General features: G+C 36.7%; 1 protein-coding gene across 5 annotated transcripts in view; it reads left to right on the plus strand.

Moving 5' to 3' along the window:
* Window positions 1-17,084, plus strand: part of RCOR3 (REST corepressor 3) — a 53,706-nt gene extending 36,622 nt beyond the window's left edge. For 3 of the 5 annotated variants that reach the window (XM_055419022.2, XM_055419024.2, XM_088845245.1), the window contains exons 10-12: window positions 4,913-4,970; window positions 13,793-14,034; window positions 14,492-17,084. In XM_055419022.2, coding sequence (XP_055274997.1) covers window positions 4,913-4,970; window positions 13,793-14,034; window positions 14,492-14,836 — 645 coding nt within the window. In that variant the 3' untranslated portion in view covers window positions 14,837-17,084. The remainder of the gene's footprint in view (window positions 1-4,912; window positions 4,971-13,792; window positions 14,035-14,491) is intronic. The other 2 variants (XM_055419026.2, XM_055419025.2) reach the window with 2 other exon arrangements.
* The last annotated feature ends 8,777 nt before the right edge of the window (window positions 17,085-25,861 follow it).

Consider the following 25,861-nt stretch of genomic DNA (forward strand, 5'->3'; position numbering starts at 1 on the left):
GCTAGGAATAGCTTTTGTGAAAGCTAAGAAGAGAAGTTTGCCTTTTAAATTAAGGCAAATGAAAAGATCCTACAGTTTTTTCAATTTAGGAAGGATGTAATGAGAAATTTGTGTTTTGGGAAAGTTATCCTGGCCATGTTATCCAAGATAAATTAGAAACTTTAGAGCTGCTGAAATACCAGGTATGCGAGAGATAAAATAAGTAGTAAAGAGGTATTGGGTGGTGTCAGGTATTAGTTGTAGGAATGGGGAGCAAGTGGGAAACCTAGAGAACGTTTGCAAAGTAGACATTTATGATTCTCCTTGAAAGTATGTGAGGGTGTTGCAAGGAGTGGTGGTTCGTTTGATTATGCTTTGATTTGTTTTGGGTGGAGTTTAGGTAAGGGACAAGGAGATCCGTGAATCCAGAAGGAAGAATCTGAGAAAGGGGTGCTTTTTGAAGCTAGAAGTTTCCAAATCTATGGATATTTTCATGCATAGGTGTGTGACATCCTTTCTCTATGGATGTTGGGTTGAATTTTCAACATTGGGTAGCCTGGTAACCTTTTTTAACTCTTCCAAGTCAGAGGTAGTATGAAACTACTACTGACAAAAATGGGAAAGACGTGAAAAAATTTAGCCAGGGAAGGATGCAGTAAAGATGCTGAACTCGCTAAGGATGCCATAGATTGTTCTAGACGGCTCTTTGGGGTCTTTTACATTATTGTCGCTATTATATTCTGGATTGTTTCACATTGCTGTTCTATTATTTTTAAGAAAAAGAATGTTTTCAGTGATACCTCATAGCTAGCTATAACTGCCACAGAATTTTAGATTCCTGGATGTAGTCTAGTTATCTTTCCTTAAGTTAAACACATCTCTATCAAACTTTCTTAGCTCTAAAATATAAAAATCAGTAACTTAAAGGAATCCTATATGTTTTTAAAGTGTTGACCCTCTTACTCCTACAGCCTTTCCTCTCTCCCACTGTTTCCATTTTGTAGCACATACACTGTTTAATTCCATACGGTTTCAAGTCCTCCTCTGCATTTTTCCACTGAAGCGTCTTCTTAAACGTTAACGTTGGTCTTAATGACCAAATTCCACAGCTGTAACTCATATCCCTTGCCTATTTCTGAGCCTTTCACATAATAATGACCTCCTTCTTACTTTAACTTTTATGTTTATAACTATTATTTTCCCTTCTCAGCTATAATTTTTCTTACTGTATGTAAATAAAGACATTCTCCAAGTTTTTATCCTCAGGATGCATTTCTCTTCTATTTTGGAAATCTGATACAACCTTATCACTTTGCTGTATTAAAGTCATATCATATATACTTTTAGATGACATAAATTCAACCAAATAAAAGAGAGCATGTTTAGTAACAGCAAGTGCAATAGTACTGGCAATTCTGCCTGAACTCCATTTATTGAGTGTATGACCCAGAGTGAGTAGTTACAAGCTGGGAACTGTGAATCCAGCATTCCTTTAGTCAGTTTTAGCTTTCACATGCCTCCTGAACATTTCCTTGAACTGAACGATGTTCTAGTATTTACATAAGTATTTATATTTTTCATTTACTACTATTCTAAATTCGAGCCAAAGGCTTCATCTGGGGTATAACTAAGAAACTAGTGGCCCTTTCCAGTACTGGAGGAATAACTGCCAGCGTGGACTTTCTGCGAGACTGCCTATCTCCATGGCTACCTTTGTAAGAACATTTTAAGAGTAATTTTGGAAGAAAAAAAAACTTTAAAAAATTCAGAGTCTGATTTTAGAACCTCTCATCTGAGTAAGCTGATTCCATTGTTTTCCCTCATAAGCATTTTCCAAACACCTTAAAAAAATGTATTTGAATAGATGAATCTTTTAGCCTCCTGCCTAATACCTTATTTTCAGTATATCCCAAGTTAAATTCCTCCTCTTAGCCTTGCCTTCCCACATCTCCCAGATCCTAAGTCCTTAAAAGCATCAACCTTCTCCCAGCTTTCTAGGTTTAAAAGTCTTATTCTGCTCATAATCCTACCCTTCTCTCTTTGCTCCCTGCTTCCCCCAGATTGCGTATTAAATCTAGTATGAATTTGTCAGCTTTGATGTTTTCAGCCCTTGCAGAACTGGACCTCCCCATATTTTGGTTTAGTTAAGTGACACCAACCTTCCAGGCTTATTTGTCACTGCTTCCTAACAAAAATCCTCTTGTTCCCTGAACATGATATGCCTTCTCCTCATTTTTGCCTTTTAGGAACCTATGTTCTTAAATCCATCTCTGACTCCAGTCCCTTCAACTTTCCTTTTTCCCCCACTGTAATCATTTTGACTTCTCGCTCTCATCTTTGAATCCCCAGTCTACTGTTTTCAGTAATAGTTCCTTGTGTTTACCCCACCTCTTGATTTGCTTGTCAGCCAAAGTAAGTCTTCATAGGGCTTGCTATTTCTCATTTACTTTTTGTTCCCTTCTCATTAATGATATCTTTTCCTCCATTTTCTGCCTTTCAGGTTTAACAAACATTGATTGAGCAACTTTAATTTATGTTTGCTCAGGCACTATGTTTGATGTTTTTGTTATTGTTGTTGTCATTTAGTCACTAAGTCACATCCAAGTCTGTGACTCCGTAGACTGTGGCCTGCTAGTCTCCTCTGTCCGTGGGATTTCCTAGGCAAGAATATTGGACGGGTTGCCATTTCCTTCTCCAGGGGATCTTCCTGACCCAGGAATCGAACCTGCATCTCCTGCATTGGTGGGTTGATTCTTTACTAGAGCCACCAAGTTACATATGTCCTTATATATATTCCACATATATGCTAACTTTAATCCTAAGACCCACTTGCAGTGTAGTATCACAAGAGATGTTCAGTATCCAAATGCTCATTAATCTAAGGGATAGATGGAGAAGCAAAGGTTGCCAAACAAGAAACTACTCACTAGTGAATTGAGCACTTATAAAGTTAGGCTCTCCTCACTAATTCTTCCTAATTAACTCTAGCTGTTATCCTTTCCATCCATGACAGCAGCATCTTCCTGTTATTCTCTTGCTAATACAGTGCAAATACAAAACGAAATTGTAAGTAAGCCTTGCAAAAGATGTGAAACTTGGTGAAGCCTGTGAAGGTACAGAATGGCTTTAGTCACTTGCAAAATTGTTGACAGATGGGTATGTAACAGAATTAATGATGGGAAAAAAAGGATAGTGACTCAGGCATTTAAAAGGAGAATATTTTTAGTAACAGTAAAGAGAAGAGAAATTTGAGAAAATCGTTGACATCTTCAAAACAAAAATGACCTATATTCTGCGCTCATGTTGTAAATTTCAAAGCTAGAGAGTGTTATACCGCTGTATAATCAGAAAAGGTACGCCAAGAAATAAAATTAAAGCTTGTAAGCGGAACCAGTAACTATCTTTTAATGAACTAATTTTCCTAAGTTTTAGTTTCATATTTCAGATTAAGTTACATTCAGCCTTTTATTTTTTTAACCATTTACCCTGACATATTTGGACCTGTTTTAAATAGGTTCCAAAACCAGTTATCCTTGGGTACTAAGGACCTCTTCTGTCTACCTTTCCCAGCCAAGGTAGCATCACATTGCCTGGATATTAACTCAGATGTTACCTCCTACTCCATCCTTACTATTCCTCTTGGGAGACCATATGTTTAAAATTGCTGGTTTTCCCTGTCTTCTCTCTTTTTTCTTTGCACTCTTTTAGCCTTGGTTCTCCCTTACTACTCCTGTATGTCCTGTTTCCCCTCTTTCTCTTTGCCTGTTTCCTGTTATAGTCCTTTGCCTCCTCACAAGTATCCTAACCTGGAGGCTTGTCCACATTGCCTGGCCTGCCTTACTGTCCTTTTTTAAATCTTATCATTTGGAACCCAGTGCTTTGTATTTTTTATTTTTTCCTCCTTTACTCAAGGTTTTCTTTTTCTTTTTTTTTTTTTTTACTTTTTTCTTTCTTCTTTCATAACTTTTTTTGAATTTATGTTTCATTCTTTCTTCCAAATGCTTGCTTATATGTCTTCACTCGTGGTGAGAAAGTTGATATTACCCAAAATCTCTGTGTACTGTGGAGATTCTTATTGCTAAGACTACAACTGAGATACGACCTCAACACCCCTTCTTAGAGGAAACCCTACTTTCTATTTTGCCCAGCATGTGTGTGTATTACATTGGCCATTTTATCTGGGCAGTTTCTACTATAAACCTCTGTAGGCTGGAATGCTTATTTCTGTCCCTCCATCTGCTGCCGAAGGTTCTTGATTACTAAGAAGTGGGTGTACACTAGTGAAATTTGGTTAGATGTTTAATACTGTAATACTGCCATAGTCAAAATCTTAAACTGAGAAATTTTTTAAACAGAAATACTGGGATGAATGTAGGAAGTGTTGGGGGGAAAATCTGTTCTTACACTCAGTCACTCTCTACTTTAGAAATTTAAAGAAATATTAATTTAGGGTATAGGCCTTATCTACAGTTTTACATTAATTTATACAACACTATTTTTGATGGAGTAAGAATAGGTTTAGTCTAAATATGAAGAAAAGAAATTTGAGAGTCACCGATCCTTCTATAAGGAAAACAAAGTCTCTTAAATGTTAAAACTAGGCTAAAATTAACATGTGCAGTGTATCATAGGAACATTATAGTTGGAAAATGAGTGATTAATAGATTTTCTCAGTTTTGATATCTCTGACTAGGGTGTAAGTGCGAATGTTTTTCTTTCTCCCAAATTGGTACATTTCCCTTTCATTATTTTTTTGTGTTGGTAAAAGGTAATTCAAAATATATTTTTTAAGTCTTATAAAAATGAAATCCTCATAATTCAGAGTTTTAGTAACCTCTTATCTATGATTTGGTGAAAAGTTTTAAAAAATAAGCACTTTGGAAAAATGTCTGTCTTCATATCCTCATTAGGAAACTTCTCTTTAATTTTGTAGTCAAATCAGAAAATTAATGCCCGTTGGACCACAGAGGAGCAGCTTCTAGCAGTGCAAGGTATATTAAAGATAAGCAGTTATTGTTGTTCATAATTATTTAATTTGTCATGAAAGGTGACTACCATAGTTCTCCCCTTCCTTTAGAAGTGGATCAAGAAAGGGGTCTTGTGTGTACCATACAGTGTTGGTGACTATGAACTCTGGTTTGTACTTGTGGATGTGATATACTGAACCTGTGTGCATTTTGGGTCCTGAACAGCATGTGATGCCTTCCCAGCACTAAATGAATTATGGTGATGACAGGCTTGAACACGTCAGATGATCTCTGGGTGCCTCTGCTTCAGTATTCCTGCAGTTGGGTTCATTCTTACTGTATCAGTCAATAACTCTTTATCACAAACATAAACTGCTGTGTTTCTGGTTCCCCTGATTACTCTGCAGTTGATAATTGTCAGGTACTGAAAATATTCCTGATATGCTTAACTCTCAGTGTACCATAAGTTACTTAAGAGATGTGCCACTGAATGCTACAAAACCTGACTTTAAATATATCTATTTATACAAAAGAGAGACTTAATATATAGATATATATATACATGTGCAGTTTTAAATGCAATTATTTGCAAGAATGCTTGGTTGAATTGTATGGCAGAAAACTTTTTGTACTGTGAATACCCATGGACAAATTGGAAGCACTATAAACTTGGATTTTCTTGTGTTTGAATTCAGTTCAGTTCAGTCGCTCAGTCATGTCCAACTCTTTGCGACCCCATGAATCACAGCACGCCAGGCCTCCCTGTCCATCACCAACTCCCGGAGTTCACTCAAACTCATGTCCATCGAGTCGGTGATGCCATCCAGCCATCTCATTCTTTGTCGTCCCCGTCTCCTCCCACCCCCAATCCTTCCTAGCATCAGACTCTTTTCCAGTGAGTCAACTCCTCACATGAGGTGGCCAAAGTATTGGAGTTTCAGCTTTAGCATCAGTCCTTCCAATGAACACCCAGGATTGATCTCCTTTAGAATGGACTGGTTGGATCTCCTTGCAGTCCAAGGGCCTCTCAGTTACTTAAGGGCAAATTGTATGTTGCACTTCAGTGTTGTTTTCCTTTTAAGATGAACTGTCTACAGGACTGACAGTGTGGTTTAAGTTTGGTCTACAATTTGTTTCTTCTTGGCTGAGCCCTCTGTGTTGAGTATCCATAGCTTTTTTTTCTAAGTTAACTACTAGAAGAGAGTTGGGCCCCAGTGAAACATACATCTTTAAAAACAGTTCCAAGTATTCAAACATAGAGAACATATTTAACTCAAAGAATATGCAAGTATCATTCGGATATGGGAATAATATAGTTAAAGATTGATTAAGACTTTGCAGTTTGAATTAAAGTAAGGATTACGCACCCAGTGTGATTGAAAATGTACAGCAGGGTGCCAGAAGGATAATGTCAGCCTTCCCTTTGGCTTGTACAGCACAGCACAGTCGTTCCACAAATAGAAATACTGGATTCTGTACAGGCAGAGTGCTGGACATGCATTTAGCACATCTGTAATTGTAGAACTAAGTTTCTGAATGAGTCAGAACAAAAGTTGAATTAGTTTATAATGTTCAATAATAGCTCTTTGCAACAGACAATTTAAAGTTTTTATTAAAAATTATTTTCAACAACTGTCTCATTTATTTAGAATTGTGACTTATAGTTCTAACATAGTTTTTTGAGTAGGTATTCCTTTGACTGATGTTAAAGCCTGTTCCCCTCCATGGTGGTAGCCGATAGAAGTTAGCCCCATTTTCCAGTATTTATTTTCTTAAAGGTTAGTATACTCATCCTATACTCATATAAGAAATCATCACAGTGAAAGCATTTTCTGAAGAGAATCGCCTAGGAAGTCTGGATTACAGAGAAAAGATTTGATACTGTTCTACAGTACTACTTTAAGTGGTAGGATCCATCAAATCTTATGACTGGGTTGGATACTGGGATTATGAAAAGCTGCATTCAAGAGAAAGACAATAGCAAGATTTACCTAGAGAGTTGAGCTATATATGAAGACATTATTTCAGCTTATAAATATTAAAAGAATGCAATATTTCTAGAAATAATCAAACATCCTCTCTCCTGAGGATATTCAGTGTTATTATATTGTTATGTTCATTTAAAAAGTAATCCTTAAATAAATTACACTAGTGCAGCAATTTGTATGGAAAGATTCATGTTCTTAAGATTTTGAAAGCACTCTGTTAGTATGTTTATGTCTGTTTTTTATTTATTTATTTTGACTATGAAATTTTTACTTTGAGTAACTTTTTTGGTTTTGTCTTGTGTTTTTTGTTTGATTTTGTTTTTGTTACATAAAGTAAAGCAACTTAAAGGTATTTGTGTCTGACATAGTTACTTTAGGGAGAGTTAAAAAGTACCATTTTTGCCTCATGTGCCCATGTATTTATATAATGCTCAAAAGTGTGTCTTATAATCGTATAGTAATGTCCCCTGTACCCGAGTCTTGGTGTGGGTAAAGTACATAACTGCAGTTCTTATTTTAACATCTGTAATCCAGAAGTACTTGCCTTAGCAGGCAAATGTTTTTAGTTTTTTCTTCTTCTTTTTAATCTTTATTTATGGTAAACCTTTATGTGATATTACTCCTGTGGCCACTTCAGTGTTTTGATATTAACATGTTTTAATTTATATAGAACTTTTTATTCAAGACATTTTACATACAGATTCTGATTTAACTTTGATTTGTTAAATGCTTTATCTTGCTCATACTTGACTATTACAGTGACCTAGAGAAATATTGACTCTTGTGTCACTAGTGAGCTCCACTATTAAATTAACTTTGTGTTGTAATTCTTAAAATCAAAGAAGTATATTAAGTTCATTTCCTAGCTTAAATACATATTTCCCATTTTACTTCCCATCTGCTCATGTTGTTAACTAAGTACCAATCATTTAAATAGTAAATAAATATTTAAGTAAATGTTGTTTTAACAGTAAATAGTTAAATAAATAAGCTGTTTTCCCTTCTTTCTCTCTTATTTGGAAGGGGAAAAATCACACTTAGACCAAATAGGAATGTCTGCCTTTACTTGTGTAATCTGTCACTTTATTATGTTAATTTTAGTCCTAGCTATGTTATGACTTCAGTGACATTCTTCAGGAATCCCCAAATGGGATATTATAAATGCTGCTTTAATTTAATCCTCTTAAAATACTTACCAAGAATGGTATTTCTACAATTTATATAATCTGTTTCAGCTTTGAGTATCTAAATTTTCTAGTTAACAAATTAGTTAACAGTAAGACCAGTTACAGTCTTCACATATTTGTTTTAATAGGGAAATACCCCTGTTTGTAGCATGTGCCATATTTTTCCTAATCTGTAGCGCTTTTAGAAATTATCCTAAGATGAATCTTTATAGTCATAAAATAAACATTCCTTATTAAGCAATAATTAAGAAAGGAATTTTATTCTGGTTGTATTTTTTTCATGTAAAATAAAACATTTATTAGCTGTTTTCAAAAAATAGCAATGATAGTGCAAAACATTTACTCTTTAAAGTATATAGGAGCAGAAGCATAGTATACAATATTCGACATGCTTCTTTTAGGTTTCCTCTTAAATGTATTCATTTCATAGTCATTAGTGGTTAAAAAAAAAATGCTCCCAAACTAAAATATTGTGCTATATTAGGATGAACAGCATAACATTTTTTTCTCTAATTTTATCAAGAAGTCAAATTTAATTTTTAGTGTTTTTTTTCCATGACAGAACTATGTTCAAATGAGTTATGCCTACGGTTAAATGTTACCTTCTCTCCCAGTAGTTTATATATTCATTCCTTTTTAGGAGAAATGATGTTGCAAGTTTAGAAATTGTCTTCATTCTAATTTTATCTCCTACTTAAAAAAAGAAAAAGCTAGAATGGTCCCTAAAGTGATAAGGGGGTGGGGGAGATTCAGCCTTTGATTAAGATGTAAGGGTTGTAATGATCCTTACATAATGCTTAGAACTTGAATGATCAAAAGGAGGTGGAGATAGATTCACATTTTTCCTCTGAAAGGTACCTGTTTGTACTAGAGTTTCTTCCGTTATAGATGATATCACAAGAATGGAGGCCCAGAAGTGTAATTGTCAGCCCTCCGATGCACGTGCTTTAGATAGGTAATGATTCCCAGTTCCCAGCATTTGGGGGTGGAGTTTAAACTTGTAGCAAGGAAGGTGGGAAGATTCAAAAGAGAATGTATGGTTTTGACTTTCAGCTGTTGCCCAGATGCACCAGTCACTGCTCCACTGCTGTTGATATGTTTTATACCTTTTTTAATAGGAATTGTTGACAAGGTTTACAGGAGGTGGAAAGAAATGCATGTTCTTGAATGGTTTGAGTTTAAAATTAATCTCTTATTGATAAGAAAGACCTCACATCCCTGGAGTTTCTAAATGTAACTGTTATTTCAAAAAAGAGATTTTTGAAAAAATAATATTTCCTAACAATACTAAGTACATGCTTACTTTAAGACATTTTACAGTAAGAAGCAGGGGAAAATATCCCCCAAATTTTCATTACCTAGACCTAAAAATAGCTTGTCACTGTAATGTTGGTGCTTTTGTTTTTGTAGTCCTAAAGATTTTAAAAATAACTTTTTAAACACACTGAAAGCAGATTTATGATATCCTTTCTATCTAAGAAAAAAAAGTCTAAACACCATGTCCAGACTTGGGAAACAGCATATTTCAAATACTCCTAAAGTTACTGTCTTGCTAGTCAAAGCTCTAAATATATACATTTTTTTTTTCTTGGTTGGATAATATAGAAGAACATTGGTTAGAAAATGAAATGTCATGATAACACAGGATCCTAATGAGTTATATTTTTATGTTAATTCCCAAACAAAACTTTAAAAGTTTATATTATAAAGATTATACAGTATCATCTGACAGTGTAGAAGCCATGTTGTTTCATTGTAACTTTCAAATGAAATTTAGAAATTTGACTGAAAATGATTTTCTCCTTTCCTTGGGAAATACTTAATTTCCCTCTTCCAGGGTTCTCTCAAGTTTTTTTTCCCCCACTAAATTTTGAAAACTGACCTCTTGCCCTAAAAAGTGAAAGTTGCTCAGTCGTGTGTGAGCCTTTGCCACGCCATGGACTATATACAGTCCATTCTCCAGGCTAGAATACTGGAGTGGGTAGCCGTTTCCTTCTCCGGGGATCTTCCCAACCCAGGGATCAAACCCAGGTCTCCCACATTGCAGCTGAGCCACCTGGGAAGCCCAAAGGTCACAAGTTTAGTTTAAAAAAATGGTTCAGATAGACCTAAGCCTTTTACATCTTAAGGAGGAGAAAGAAATTTAATTTCTTTTTCCTTTTTTTTAGAGATTTGAAAAATATTCTATATTTACTTGTTAATTCATAATGAGTGCTTAGATGATTTTGATTTATTTACTTTTTGATACCTTTAGTGAATTGTCACTTAAAAGTGACAGAGACAGTACTTCACGTAAGGAAATGGAGTTGCTAACTAGGAACAGATGTGCTGTCATACTGTCTCACAGTCTTGCTTTCTTTGTTCAGCCTGTGATGTGGGATATAGTTTGGGTCATAAAAATCTGTTTATTGAAGAAATTTGATCCATCGTTAGCATACAAATTAGGGTTTTCAGGTCATTAATATTAGCATTCACATTTTGTGTGTTTCTTTTGCCTAGAATTTTTATCAAGTTGAACATTTTTTAAAGCATAGCGAAATTCTCATACCTGTAGTATTTAACGATGAAAATGGAGAAATTTAAAGTTTTGTAGTAAGAACTTCCCAAGTCGTTTCTGCACTAATTCATATATATATATATATATATGAGGGACCTTGTTCTTAATAAACTGAAAAAAGAATGGACCATCCTCCTCCCAGGTCCAAGTTGTAACTAAAGCAGCTCTGAGATCATAGATTCTTAAAGTAGTTGCTCAGCACTGCTGCCTTGCTAGGTTGACTTCCGGAAGCCTAGTTGGGGATGCATCTGAAGGTGGATTCAGTCTATTAATTAAGTCTTCAGTTGGTGTCTCACTGGAGTTTGACTAGTTAATCAGCCACAGTACAGAGCTTAAGAATTCCACCTTTTCACCAAAATATGCTGTTGAGTGACGTCACTGGGAATGTAAAAATGATAAAGAAGTCAGTCAGGTGTGACTCTTGTAGCTTGGGGAAGAATAATAGAATGAAGCTCCATGGAGAAAATAAATCAGTCGTATTTCCTGAGCACTTCCTCTGTACTCAGCATTGTAGTAATGCTGGTGGTAATTTGTATTCCATAGGAAAGTACTTTCCAACCTTGTTCACATCATGGCATACAGAGAAAATGGTGCAATTATTCATGACACACTGAGACAGACAGATGAGGCTGCTGTCTGTCCAGAGGAGTCTGCCAGGGAGCTCTAGCTCTTCCACATACGGCCCAGGCATCCTGCAGATTAAGGGCGCTGATATCCAGGCCCACTTATTCTCAGGACGTGATTGAGATCCTTAGCCAGGCTGCAGAAGTCTGCAGTATGGTCTGAACCTTAAGACTTCGCAAAGTAGTTGGTATGGGATAAGCATACACGAGTTAGTAATAAACTTACCTAGGTGACTCAGAACCTAGGTGAGTTGAGGAAAATCCAAAGTGTCTGAGTAAACTAAAGTTCCTATAGAAAGTAGTTTTGGTTTGGGGCATGTAATTCTGGAAATGCAACATTATTAGTGACAAGGCGAAGTCCATTGAGCAAGGGAAAATAAAGTGGAAGACCAAAAAAAAAAAAAAATAGGGCCAGAAGAGGGGACAGTTAGATAATGGAGCCAGACATGGGGGCAACTAAGTGGTATGTTTTGGAGTATATTTTGCTGAACAAATGAGTGTGTAGAGGGTTGTAATATTGTCAGAGTTACTCTTAATGTGACTTCTTGTTAAGAATATAGAAGATCTAATCCTTGGTTTATTTAAGTTTTCATTTCTAAATTCATGTGTTCAGTTGCTTTGGTCATTTCTAGAATGTAAATTAAATCTGTTATGAAAATTAGTACACTGGTAGAACACTGTGTGTGATTTCCAATTAGTATTTGCTTCTCAGTACAACTGTCTCAAGTTGAGTTGCTATTTTCAAAAGTACAAGTAGTAGAGAAGTACTTTAATATGTAGCTTTTGTATATGTATACTTTTAATATGAAATGACCTTGGGTTCTTATTGTCAGATAAACCCTCACTAGTCACCATTAGAATTTATACTCAGTTATGAAGTTCGAACTGGAAATCAGCTCATGGATTTAAGAGAATATAAATGCATTTATGCTTTAAATGAATGTAAAATAAAATATTGTAAACAAAATTTAAGTATCATTATTACTCTGTTGTCATGCATATGTCTTTCTCTTTGAGAACAGAGCAAAAGAGCATAGTTTACAAATCCCGAACTCCATATTAACAATGGGATTATAGTTTATTATGTCAGGCCTCCTACCCAGAATGTTCTAAGAGGAAGAAACTCCCCGTAGAGTCAAGTCTAGCAAATTGAATGCAGCAAGAGATATTATTCCCAAGTTTTCAATATAAAATAAGTACAGAATTTAAAAACATGAATTATATTCATGCTGGTTCTTTAAGATAATAGGTATATCATCCAAGTCGGTATCAGTAAGAATATGTCTTGCATTTCTGCCAGGGTATTAATGTGTCCTTATGTTATCCTCTGATGTGTGATTGTATACATGTTAAGTTTATCTAAATCCCTCTATTTCTGGCTGCTTAGATTATCATAGACATCAGTATTTTTTTTCTCCTTTCTCATCTCTAATTAATGAGTTACTGTTTTCTGGTATTTTAAAAAGCAGTTATCAAGTTGTAAAATCAAAATTTTGACAGCTTTTATATTTTAAGCTAGGTATACCTCTTTCTAGAATGAGTAGGGTGGATTTCTTTTAGAACTCCCTAAGAGCAAATTGTTATCCATCTGATTATGTAAAGTCACTTTAAATTCTGTAGCATAATTGACTGTCTCAAGTTCATAAATCAAATATTGTCCTACATTTAAAGAAACTTCCATAATTTTATATGTTAGGTCTTTTTATATAACTGAATGTACAATCCTTCTTAAATTTAAGGTAGCAATGATAAGCACAGTATCTACAAGTAGTCACCACTATAATTCTTAAGGCTACAGAGCATAGCTAGGAATCTGTCATATATACAGTCCTTAGAACTATTAGATGTGTTAAAATCCAACAAACTCTGAAAAATAGCTTTCCTTTTTTTGTCCATCAGACTGTGATGATTCTCCTGTTTTTTATGTTTAATTTCTTATCTCAGTTCTACTCGTTGGTACCTGGTACAGATAGGCAAGTAAATGTAGAAGTTGGTGTTAAGATCAAAATCACAATGCTTTTCTTAACGGGGTAACCCTAAGACTACTCACTCAGTCCATTGAGGGGATAAAAGAGATGGCTCATTCCCATCCAGTTTTGTTTACAAACGATGTTGCTCAAATTTAGGTGACTGGCTACTAGGGAAATAAATGAATGTGGAATTGAGGATGGAACAAAGAATGCAATGCTTTACAATAAATGGACTGTATTTGAGAGTTCAAGAGAGGATTGGAGAAAATAACTGAGTATGTAAAAAATGGTAAGTTTCTGATTGTTCAGTTGAAGACAAGTGGCTGGCTCGATGAAATGACATAATTGATAGTTTCCATCTGTGACCCTGATACCTTAGTCTGTATCTCAGAACTGAGACGTGAGCAGAGTTTATCAGAAAGGATTTTCATTGCTGGTATGTTGTGTGTGTGCGTGATGTGTAGTACACACAGCTCTCCTTACTGATCCTTCACAGGTGTATTATTTACTTTGCCTTCCAGGTGTCCGCAAATATGGTAAAGATTTTCAAGCTATTGCAGATGTAATTGGCAACAAGACTGTTGGCCAAGTGAAGAACTTCTTTGTAAACTACAGGCGTCGGTTTAACTTAGAGGAGGTATTGCAGGAGTGGGAAGCAGAACAAGGAACCCAGGCTTCTAATGGTGATGCTTCTACTTTAGGGGAGGAGACAAAAAGTGCTTCTAATGTGCCGTCAGGGAAGAGCACTGATGAAGAAGAGGAGGTGTGTTTGTGTATGGAACGTGAGCTAATATGAGCTGAGGAATCACCATTTCGGGTGGTGTTCTGTAAGGTTAATTTGTCAGAGGACTAGCTAAACGAGCATGAAAGGTTGACAATACACTTACTCAGTGGTGCCTCTCTCGTGACTCTTAAGTCATAATGACACGCTAAGTTCTGATCCTAGAAGAATGGAGAGTGTATTGTTCTTTCATAAATTTATTTTTATTTCCAGTGTTAAGCTGTTTACTAATAAAGATGCCTGTTTGGTAGCTTCGTTGCTTTTTTTTTGGTTTGTTTTGTTTAAAATAAAAGAAGCTTGTGCTTCCAAAAAACACTGGTGTTATGTTTTTGTTTTGTTTTGATTTGTTTTGTTTTTCCTGTGACAGCCCAAACTATATTGTACTACGTCCATTAGGAACTGTCATCTCATACGTTTATTTTTGTTTCCTCACCTCTAGGCACAGACCCCACAGGCTCCTCGGACTCTGGGTCCATCACCTCCTGCTCCGTCATCCACTCCAACACCACCAGCCCCCATGGCTGCTCTGAACCAGCCGCCACCACTTCTTCGTCCAACGCTGCCTGCTGCCCCAGCTCTTCACCGGCAGCCTCCTCCACTCCAGCAGCAGGCTCGGTTCATCCAGCCCCGGCCAACTTTAAATCAGCCTCCGCCACCTCTCATTCGCCCTGCTAATTCCATGCCACCCCGTCTAAACCCAAGACCAGTGTTGTCCACGGTTGGTGGCCAACAGCCACCGTCACTTATAGGAATTCAGACAGATTCACAGTCCTCACTGCACTGAAGTTAAATTGGACAGAGCTGCAGTAACTTTTCACCCCGTCATTACACCAGTGCTCCTCTGACTGTTGTTGCGAAGAGGGAAGAATAATCCTTCTAGATACTGAGGCTGCAAACTAGTTCTGTGGCCAGTGGGCTCTCGTAAGTGGATGTCTAAGGAATTTTTTAGTTCACTCAACTAAAATATTATACAACAGAAGGCCTACAGTTAACCTTCTTTCTAGAGTATACATTCAACGACATAATCTCGTTAAAGGAAAAGAGATTAAGTATTCTATATACCGAGGATTTTTGTTTTGTTTTTACTGTATTTATTTTATTGAGAATCTTTATATTCCTGCCTCTTCATAGTCAAGGCTCTTAGTACAGGAATATTGATCCTTAGGAATTGTGAAAACTCCTTAAGTTTCATAAGTTAAGGATGTTCAACTATTTCTTTTTTTTTTTCTTTAATTTAATTTTTAACAACATTTTCCTATGTTAGGAGTGCAAGAATAGATAACCTGCATTTCAGATTTTGACGTATGTTCATTTAATGCATATTTAAGAAATAGCTGCATATCCCTTTTTTCAAAGACTTGCTTTTTTTTCTAAAGGAATTTAAATATATTCCTTTAAAAGAAAGCAATTTTATCAATTGCAAAGCAATTATATGAAACCACAAAGAATGTACTGAACCTACTAACCTTTAACATACAGTTTAGCGTCCTAGTGCAAAGTCCTTGCTTAAAGGTCATTGACCTGCCATCTTTCAGTAGTAAGAGGATGGGAATAATTATTTTACATACAATGAGGACTTCATTTGTTAAAGTACAGTGTCTCTAAGTTCCTTGAAAATGGAGTTAATGTTTTTTTTTTTTTTTTTTAATATTTCTAAATGCTATCTGCTTTTAACTAGTAGTTGCCTCCATTTGGGGACTTTAGAAGAGAATTATATTTTGTCAGTTATGTGGAAATAGTGGTTATGGAAGCATTTATTTACAATACACTTTTTGTGTTTAGGTTCTGAAGTTTAAATTGCCCTCATACGTATTAATATGGTCTGCATTTAATATAAAAGATGTTTTCTTGATCATTCTCTATTGTACTATTTGGATACATCTGTGTATTCCTTGCAGCCGACCTGTACTCATGGGTTTGGTTTAGGGTTAAATCATCATTATTTCATAAAATAAATTTAAGAATTTGTTCTGTGTTATCCAAAGATATATCAGTATATTGTCACAATTGTGCTGTTAAAGTGCTGAGACCTTTTTTATAAAGAAACAAAAAAATTTCAAGTCTTCTCAATTCAACACATAATCATTAAGCACCTACAAAGAATATTTTACAAATGATAGTATTTCAACAATGTATTACTAATATTTTTGATACAATGATTTCGTATTGGAATCATGACCTGCCTGTGCAAAGGGACAGATTGCTTAGATTGCTATACTAGTGGAACTAAAGATAAATGTTTGCACATTCACATTCTCGCATTTAGAACTATTTCACAGAATGGTCAACATCGGAGGCCCTAGTTTATATTTGAGATGTTCTATATTCTCCAGTTATTAGAAAAATAGTCCCTGCCTTTGGCTCTAAAGCGTTAAAGAGCTATTGACTCACATCCCTTGACTGGTTTTCCTTTTGAAGTTCAGACCATTTATTTCCATAAGGACCTTAAGTTCTAGCATAATCTAAAAACTTTTTTCAGGATGTGTTCTTTCTCACTGGATCATCTTGATTTAAAATTCTTAATATTCAAGAATTTACACTTATTTTTACTTTAATAGCCATGGGGACAGTTATATATCTTAAAGGAAAATATCTAAAGCATTTTTAAAAGTATTTAGATTGTCTTGCATATGTGCATACTATACAGCTTCTATTGTCTTGTCTCTTGTCTGTAGACTTTCAGTATAGGGTATGTGGGATATGTGAGTCAAGTTGGTCAGCACCAGCATCTGTCCAGCTGTTGAGTATATTGTGGTTCATTTAAAATCCGTTCTATCCCAACCATGAGCAAAGGTGCTGTATCTGAGGGCTGTGCTGTGATTTTATTTCCGTACACTAGAGCACACAGTAGAAAATTCTTAGCTTCATTAGTAATATGACACATGTATATAGTGAGATGTCTTTATTGTGTGCTTTGCATATTTTGTAAATATTTTGCACGTCATTATTTTTCTTTTTTGTTTAAGCAGTGTTTGGCCTGGAAGAGTGATATGCTTGCTGCTTAATCAAAGGATTAAAGAGTTAAAGATGTCTATGTCTTCTATTTTTATATAATTTCATGCTGTATGAGAAATTTAGGACCTCTTCACTGTGAAATTCTAAATACTGATTTTTATAAAAAAAAAAAAGCAAAACCTAAAAATCTTTTAATGACCATTTCATTAATTTCAAGTTTTATCAGTTTAAAAAAATCTACACCCAAGTATTTTTTTCATTACCTACTAAAAATAAATCATGCTGTTGACACATCTGTTAATATTCATGAAAAAATATTTTTTCTATATGAGTTAATTCCAGTGTAATATTGATGGAGGTAAAGATAGGTTACTATCGAAACGTTTTCTGAATATTACAATAAAGTGAGTAAAATTTAATGTAAAATAAAAATGAAAGAATGTCAAATTTTGTCTTAATATAGGCCTACATTCTTTTTAGGAACAGATGTAGAGAACAAGCAGAAAACCAACCTGACAGTAGTGATCGTCACCTATATTAAGCATCTCGTAAGCACTTTGTTATTTAATAACAGGTTTAGTTATTAAACACACTGTGTTCTTTTAATGTTTCTTCCTGCTATGAAAACAATGTTATCCATGAATATTACTAACTGCTGATCTCTTTAACACTGGGGTGGCAGCATCTCCTCAAAAAGAATAATCTGACTTAGAACTCAAAGGAAGATCTCTCTCTCTCTTTGTGCTTTCCCAAAATAAATGACAAATACATTCTGATTATAGGAAACAGAAGAAAATGTGTATTTTTTAACTTTGACATGCATTCTAATACATCATTCCTAAGATTACAGAGTAAGTGGATACAGAAAGAAAAGTTTGTGAAACCATGCTATATTATATAATGTCTACAAGAAACTACCTCATTTTTTTATATGTTTGTGGTAGTACATCACTGCTCTCAGGAAAAAAGTAGGTCCATGTAACTCCTACCAGGTTAAATCTTGATTAGCTGCCTTAGTGAAGGGATGTTCAGCAACAATAAATTTTAGTAACTATGGTTTGGGGGTAAACATTAAGAAGAGTGCTTCTATATGTATGCATGCTAAGTCGCTTCAGTCGTGTCTGACTCTTGGCGACGCTGTGGATTGTAGCCCGCCAGGGTCTTCTGTCCATGGGATTCTCTAGGCAAGAATACTGGAGTGGGCTGCCATGTCCTCCTTCAGGGGATCTTCCCAACCCGGGGGTCGAACCCATGTCCCTTGTGGCTCCTCCTGCACTGCACTGCAGGTGGACTCTTTACCACTGAGCCACTGGGGCTGTGTCTAAAAGGCCACGTGGCATTATCTTTCCTTTTTTGTTTTCAGAACAATGGAGACCAGAAATTAGTGTTGGATTGAAATGGTTGCAAATTGTCATTGCCAGATTTAAAGTAGGATATTGATAGGGAATGGATCTTTGCTAAGTGATGATAGGAACTTTACAATCCTAAAGCTGGAATTTGAATGAGCAGGCTCAGGAAAAGATGTTGGAAAGTAAAGTGAAGATACCTAGGTGTGGTCTTCACACTGTAAATGGCATAAAGGGTAATCTTCAGAATGCTTTATATAATGTCTTTTTTTCTGAATCATTTTAAGAAAGGTTTAAAGTCTATATAACTTAATCTTACTTAAATAGATAAGGTACAACTACCAGTAACTAAGAAAATCCTGAATAAACAATACAAGGTATCTATCACTGTCCAGAGCAGTTTTCATAATTGGCAGAATTTGACGTAAAAAGGCCTTTATTCTCAAGAGTGTTTCAGTTCACTTGCTGTGCCTTTCCAAAAGAGAATTTGAAAACAGGCTCGTTGAGGGATGTGGCACTTTCCCAAGTCCACTGAAAATTACTTCACTTTTCTGTGCCTCCGTTTAGTTACTTTCTTCCCTAAATTTTGATGAAGTGACCAGTGCCAGGAAGCAAGAGAAGGTGCCACCAGCAGATGGAGAGCAAAATCTCACAGAATAAAAGAACCTCTCAGCTCCACAAAGACAAAAGAGCAGGAAAACACTGATATTCCCAAAAGGATCCATAAATACCTCAAATTCAAGTCAGTTATACAGAGCAGACTCCAAGGATTCATGCTTCCTGGTGTTCATGTCATTGTGACTGGGCTGGACTTAGTGTGGACCAGACTTGTGACTTACTTCCAACCAACAGAATACAATAAAAGTGATGGTTAGGCTGAAAAGTGGGGACTTCTACCTTGGACTTGCATGTTGGAGAGGCCCTTGGGGCAAGGATCTGACACTAGCCCGGTGCCAATAGACAGCACAAAACAGACTCTCAGAATAACAATCTGCCAGGAACTGAACAATTACATCTGCCAACAATTGTATCTGCTTAAAAGTGGATCCTTCCCCAGCTGGACCTTGGGATGACTGGAGTTCAGCCAACACCTTGGTTGCAGTCTGTGAGAGGCCTTGAAGCAGAGAACTCAGCTAAGCTATGTCTAATTTCTTAACAAAAACTGTGACAACACTGTAAAGTGGGCTGCTAACTTAGGGGGTAAATTTTATGCAGCTGTGTGTGTGTGTGCACTAAGTCACTTCAGTTGTGTCCAACTCTTTTCGATCCCCTGGCCTGTAGCCTGTCAGGCTCCTCTGTCTATGGAATTCTCCAGGCAAGAATACTGGAGTGGGTTGCCATGTCCTTCTCCAGGGGATCTTCCCGACCCAGGGATCGAACCTGGGTCTCTTGCATTGCAGGCAGATTCTTCACCATCTGAGCCACCAGACAAACTCTATTTCTATGCAGCAGTAGAAACTAATAGAATGGACAAAGATACACCATCTTAACAATGAAAAGAAAGTTGGAGTGACTGAATGTCAGACTTCAAAGCAAAGAACATTGTCAAAGATAGAGATGTTCACTGGATAATGATAAAGATACCAATTCATCAGGAGGGTCCCTGATAGAACTGCAAGAAGAAAAGGGTAAATCTGCCATTCAAGTCAGTAATTCAACACCCATCTCTTAAAAGATGATTGAGCATGAAAACCAAAAGTGAGTAAGAATATAGACGATTTGAACACTATCAACCACTTTCACGAAATTGATATTTATAGATCATTCCACCCAACAGCAGCAGAATAAACATTCTGTTCATGTACCCATGAAATATTTCCAAGAACAGATCATATTGTGTGCCATAAATAAGTTTTAATAAATGAAAAAGTGTTCAAATTATCCAGAATATGTTCTCTAGGTACAATGGAACTGGAAATCACCAACAGAAATCTGGAAAAATCTTAAATTTTTGGAAGTAAAACAACTCATTTTTAAATAAGTATGGGTCAGGAAATAAGTTACAAGAGAAATTAGGAGATATCTTGAATATGAGTAAAAACTATATAAAAATCATTGGCTACAGCAAAGTTGTGCCTCGAAGGAAGTTGATAACATTAAATGTTTATATTATACAGGAAGAAAAAATCAATCATCTACAGTTTCTTCTTTTAAAGCCAGAAAGAAAAGAGTGTAACGCAAAAGAGGAAATAAAAATCATGGTTAAATGAAATAGATACCAGGAAAATAATAGAAAAAAAAGTCCCTGAAACCAGTACTTCCTTCTTAAAAAGATCAACAAAATAAGAAATCCTTCAGACAGAAAATGCATTAGATCAAGAAGAAAATTGTGGTAAGGCAGAAAACATCACGATGCTCATGCTCAGTCGCTTCAGTCATGTCCGACTCTGTGTGACCCTATGGACTGTAGCCCACCAGGCTCCTCTGTCCATGGGATTCTCCAGGCAAGAATACTGGAGTGGGCTGCCATGTCCTCCTTCAGGGGGGTCTTCCAGACCCAGGGATAGAATGCATGCCTCTCACATCTCCAAGCACTGGCAGGCAGGTTTTTTACCACTAGCACCCCCTGGGAAGCCACCAGAATGTTTCTAGCCATTACCAAAAGTCTCTCTGGGAGCAAACCCTTCAGTTGAGAATCATTGTAATATATTAATAAAGGGAAAAGGCAAATGATCATAACAATAGACACAGAAAAGACATTTGAAAATCTAACACTCATTTATGATAAAAACTCCCAAAGAACTATAAATACAAGAGAACTTCTCAACCTGATTAAAAAAAAAAAATCCACAAGAAGCCTGTAAGTAATAGCACACTTAACTGAATGCTTTACCCTAGGATTGGAATCTGCTAAGGATGGCTGCTCTCATCATTTCTAATAAACATTTTACTGCCAAGCCAGTTCAATAAGGCAAGAAAAATAAAGGCTTACAGATTGGAAAGGCAGAACAAAAATTGTCTTTAAATGAATTCAAGAAGGTCACAAGATACAAGATTAATATAAAATCAGTTATATTTTTATGTACTAGCAATGAATGAAAATAGAATTAAGAAAACAATTTTATTTACAATAGTATTAAAAAAGGGAGGCCTGGCGTGCTGCAGTCCATGGGGTCGCAAAGAGTCAGACACAACTGAGCAACTGAACCGAACTGAACTGATTAAAAAGAATAAAATAAGAAAAAATTTTACCACAAATGGGAACAACCTGTTCGCTGAAATACATTAAGTAGTCCTGAGACAAATTAGAGAGGATCTAAATAAATGGGAGGGGGAACCACATACCATATTCATGAATTGGAAGAGTGGCCGTTCTTCTCACATTGATTTATATCTTCAACCCACAGTCCCTATCAAAATCGTAGTAGACTTGTTTTGTACAAATTAATAAGCTAATTCCAAAATTTATGTAGTAACACAAGGAGCTAAGCCAGGAGCCAGGAAACTTTCTCTAAATGGCCAGACAGTAAGTATTTTAGGCTTCTCAGTCTCCACTATCCTTGTTGCAACTATTCATCTTTTCCAATGTAGTTCAAAAACAGTCATGGAAAATGCACACTGGACAGGTATTGCCATATATCAATAAAACTTTACAAAACAAAGTGGCAACCTGGAACTTAGACTAGCCAAAAAATTTTTGAAAAAGAAGAAAAAAATGGAGTGACTTAACCCTAAGTGATTTCCATACTTGTTATAAAGTTGCAGTAACAAATACAATGTGAAATGGGAATAACGATGGGAATATAGATCAGTGGAGCAGAATAGAGTCCAGAAATTACTCACAAACATCTGATCAGTGATTTTCAGTGAATTCAATGTAAAGCCAGCATAATTCAATGGCAGAAAGGGTAGAAAATCTGTGTGGAAAGAAAAAGTTGTGCATAAAAATTAACTTGAAACAGATTATATGCCAGAGTGTATAGCCTAAAACTATAAGCATTTAGAAGAAAATATAAGAGAAAATATAAAAGCACGATCTATAATAGAAAAAAAAAAAAACTGACAAATGGGAATTCATCAAGATTTTAAAAGATCTTTTCAAAGGATGCAACTAAGAAATTAAAAAGGGAAGTCATTTGACCAGGAGAAAATACTTACAAGACATAAAGGTTAGAAGATTTGTACCGAGAATACATATGAACTCGGAACTAAACAATAATAACTCTTACAAGTCACTAATAAGAGAACAAAACATAGAGGCAGAAAATTTGAATAGACATTTGCCAAAGAAGATATGCAAATGGAAAATGAACACCTGCAAAGATGTCACATCGTTAGTCACAAGGGAAATGCAAAGTAAAGCCATGAGGTATGTATAACACCCACAAGAAGAGCTCATTAAAAAGACTGATGATATCAACTGTTGTCACGGATGTGGAGACACTGGAAACCCCTCACATAGCTGGTAGAAATGTAATATGCTGCAGTGATAAGCCACTTTGCAAAACTGTTTGGCAATTTCCCACAGATTAAATGAACAAGTACAGTGCAACCCAGTAATTTTATTCCTAGGTCTACCTAAAGAGAAAGAAAATTTATGTCCACACAAAAACTAGTATTCAAATATTCACGGTGGCATTCTTTTTTTTTTCCATAGGAGCATTATTTATAATAACACAAAGCTGAAAATAATCCAAATATAAATCAGTTAGCGAATGGATAAACAAAATGCAGTGTATCTCTACAACGGCATCCTATGCAGCAATTAAAGAAACTACTGATATATGCAACAAAATGGATGAACCTCAGAAATATCATGTCAGTTGACACAAAGTGGAATCTATTTACTTACAGAAAATTTCTGGAAAATACAAGCCTATAGAAACAGGAACCAGATTACTCTTGCCTTAGTCCAGGGCTGGGAGCAAGGACTGACCCCCCCAAGAGGACACAAGTGGTGATGGATTTGTTTTAAAATGTCATGATGGTTATGACTGCATAACCATATACATCTAATAAAATTCATTGAATGGGTTTAAAAATGGAAAAAGTACAAAATAAAAGTATGTGCAGGGATCCCAGTGCTTCTGTAGTGAGAGGCCCCATTGGGCCCAGAGAAGATCGCATAGGATTTCTCAGGACCCAGGGGCAGGTCACAGAATACTGAGGTGTAGCTGGAATCAAAGATATTTGAACTTTGTCAAATTTTCCCAGGATAACCCCCTCTTCAACTTCTACCTTTCCTTATTAATTCTTCTGTTTTCTATAAAACAGAGGATATGGTCAACAAAGTTTACACGAGTGTTGTTTAAAATCTCTTCACATAGAGTAGCCACAATTCTCAGAAGAAATATTTTTTAAAAAGTCTTCCTTGTTACTAACTTATTACAAAGTCTAACGTAAACCAAATCATGCCAATCAAACCTCTGATCTTACTTCATACTTCCTAAGTGTTAAATAATAACCTTGAAACCTATAGTTTAATGTCTTACAGGGATTAGGCAGAATTAATACATTAAAGTGTCTTTCTAAGCACTGATGGGAATTTGTATGTGTGAATCTTATTAAAGGAACTGTCAAAATGGACAGAATCCACATTTAGCCAAGCATACGATGAAGACTGGAGAAGGAAATGGCAACCCACTCCAGTATTCTTGCCTGAGAAATCCCATAGATAAAGAAGCCTGGCAAGCTGCAGTCCATGGCATTGCAAAGAGTCAGACAAAACCGAGCAACTCACCAGCAAACAACAACGATGAAGACAGAAGCCCTAATTTTAAAATAAAATCTCATTTCTCCTACAGAACAGAGAGGGGAGTGGGTCAGTGCGTGTACTGAGTGGAGACCCCCTGGAACAAAGACAGTCCATACGGTACAGTGTAAGTCTGTTTTTCTTAAATTGGTGATGAACCTAGATGAGAGCTGAGTGAAGCAAGTAGAACAAAAGAAGTACGGGCCTTTCTTGAGCTGCCAAGCTAAAAGAGCAGCTGCTCGCTGCATGTATACCAAAACCTGCACGTGCGTTTTTATAGCAGCTTTTACTCATAATTGCCCAAACCTGGGAGCAACCATCGGGACTGGGAAATCAAATCATTTCAAGGGGATCTTCCCAACCAGGGATAGAACCCAGGTCTCCTGCATTGTGGGCAGATTCTTTACCAGCTGAGCCACAAGAGAAGCCCAAGAATACTGGAGTGGGTAGCCTGTCTTCTGCTGTCTTCTCCAGCAGACCTTCCCAACCCAGGAATTGAATTGGGGTCTCCTGCATTGAAGGCAATGGTACCCCACTCCAGTACTCTTGCCTGGAAAATCCAATGGACAGAGGAGCCTGGTAGGCTGCAGTTCATGAGGTCGCGAAGAGTTGGACACCACTGAGCAACTTCACTTTCACTTTTCACTTACATGCATTGGAGAAAGAAATGGCAACCCACTCCAGTATTCTTGCCTGGAGAATCCCAGGGATGGCGGAGCCTGGTGGGCTGCCGTCTATGGGGTAGCACAGAGTTGGACACGACTGAAGCGACTTAGCAGCAGCAGCAGCAGCATTGCAGGCAGATTCTTTACCAAGTGAGTTATCAGGGAGCAACCAAGATGTTCTTTCAGTAAGTGAATGAATAAACAAACTGTGATACATCCAGACAACAGATGTCCATTTGGGAAATGGGTTTTTTAAAACAATTGCGCTGGTGCTGGTTGAAGCCCCCGCCCCCAGCACGCCCTGCCTCTCCCCCTGTGGTGGTCAGCACACTGACAAGCAGAGTCAGCGGGTAAAGGTTATTTGATGGAAGCAAAGGGACTACATATCACTGGATCAAGAAATTAAATACAGAAAGTCCACAGGCATGCATCCACTTACTGTCTCAAGGCAGGACTTGTTTAAAGAGCAGGGAAGCAGTCTATGTGCTTAGGACCCTGCGGTTTTGCTTTTTGCCTGGGAGGTGTTTTGCTGGTGTATAACGCTTTCCACATGTGGTTCCGTTGCGGGCAAGAACTTTCCATTGTAACTTGCAAATAATGTCAGACGTGCAATCTACGGCCCAAGGAGAGGATTTTTCCTCCTTATCTTACCGATCTCTCCATGATAGAAGACATGACATTTTACCCTACTCTAACTAACCCACAATATTGATCCCTCAGAAAGGGGCAGCCTGAGGAAAATAATGCATCCATCCATCATTCCAGCAGGTGGCGCCCTCTCCACTCCATCACCGTCCTCATTCCGTTGACAGCCAAGGCTGCCACCCCTTATCCTTACCAATCTACCCGGCAAATTAAACAGCTGAAGACCAAGTCTGAAGTCGGGAGGTAATCTAAGGGTGTTTAGAACCTACCCAGATTAAAAGTTTATCCCTTTTGTGCAAAAATTTAGTGTATAGTCCAATCCTGCCCTTATTTTTGTAGATGAAATTTATCTTGAAAACTGGATTCTGTTTGCTGCTGCTGCTGCTAAGTCACTTCAGTCGTGTCCGACTCTGTGTGACCCCATAGACGGAAGCCCACCAGGCTCCCCCATCCCTGGGATTCTCCAAGCAAGAACACTGGAGTGGCTTGCCATTGCCTTCTCCGGG

Source organism: Moschus berezovskii, chromosome 17 (genome assembly GCF_049115385.1).
Source record: "Moschus berezovskii isolate FMDL1 chromosome 17, NW_MosBer_1.0, whole genome shotgun sequence".
In the NCBI taxonomy this organism is placed as follows: domain Eukaryota; kingdom Metazoa; phylum Chordata; class Mammalia; order Artiodactyla; family Moschidae; genus Moschus; species Moschus berezovskii.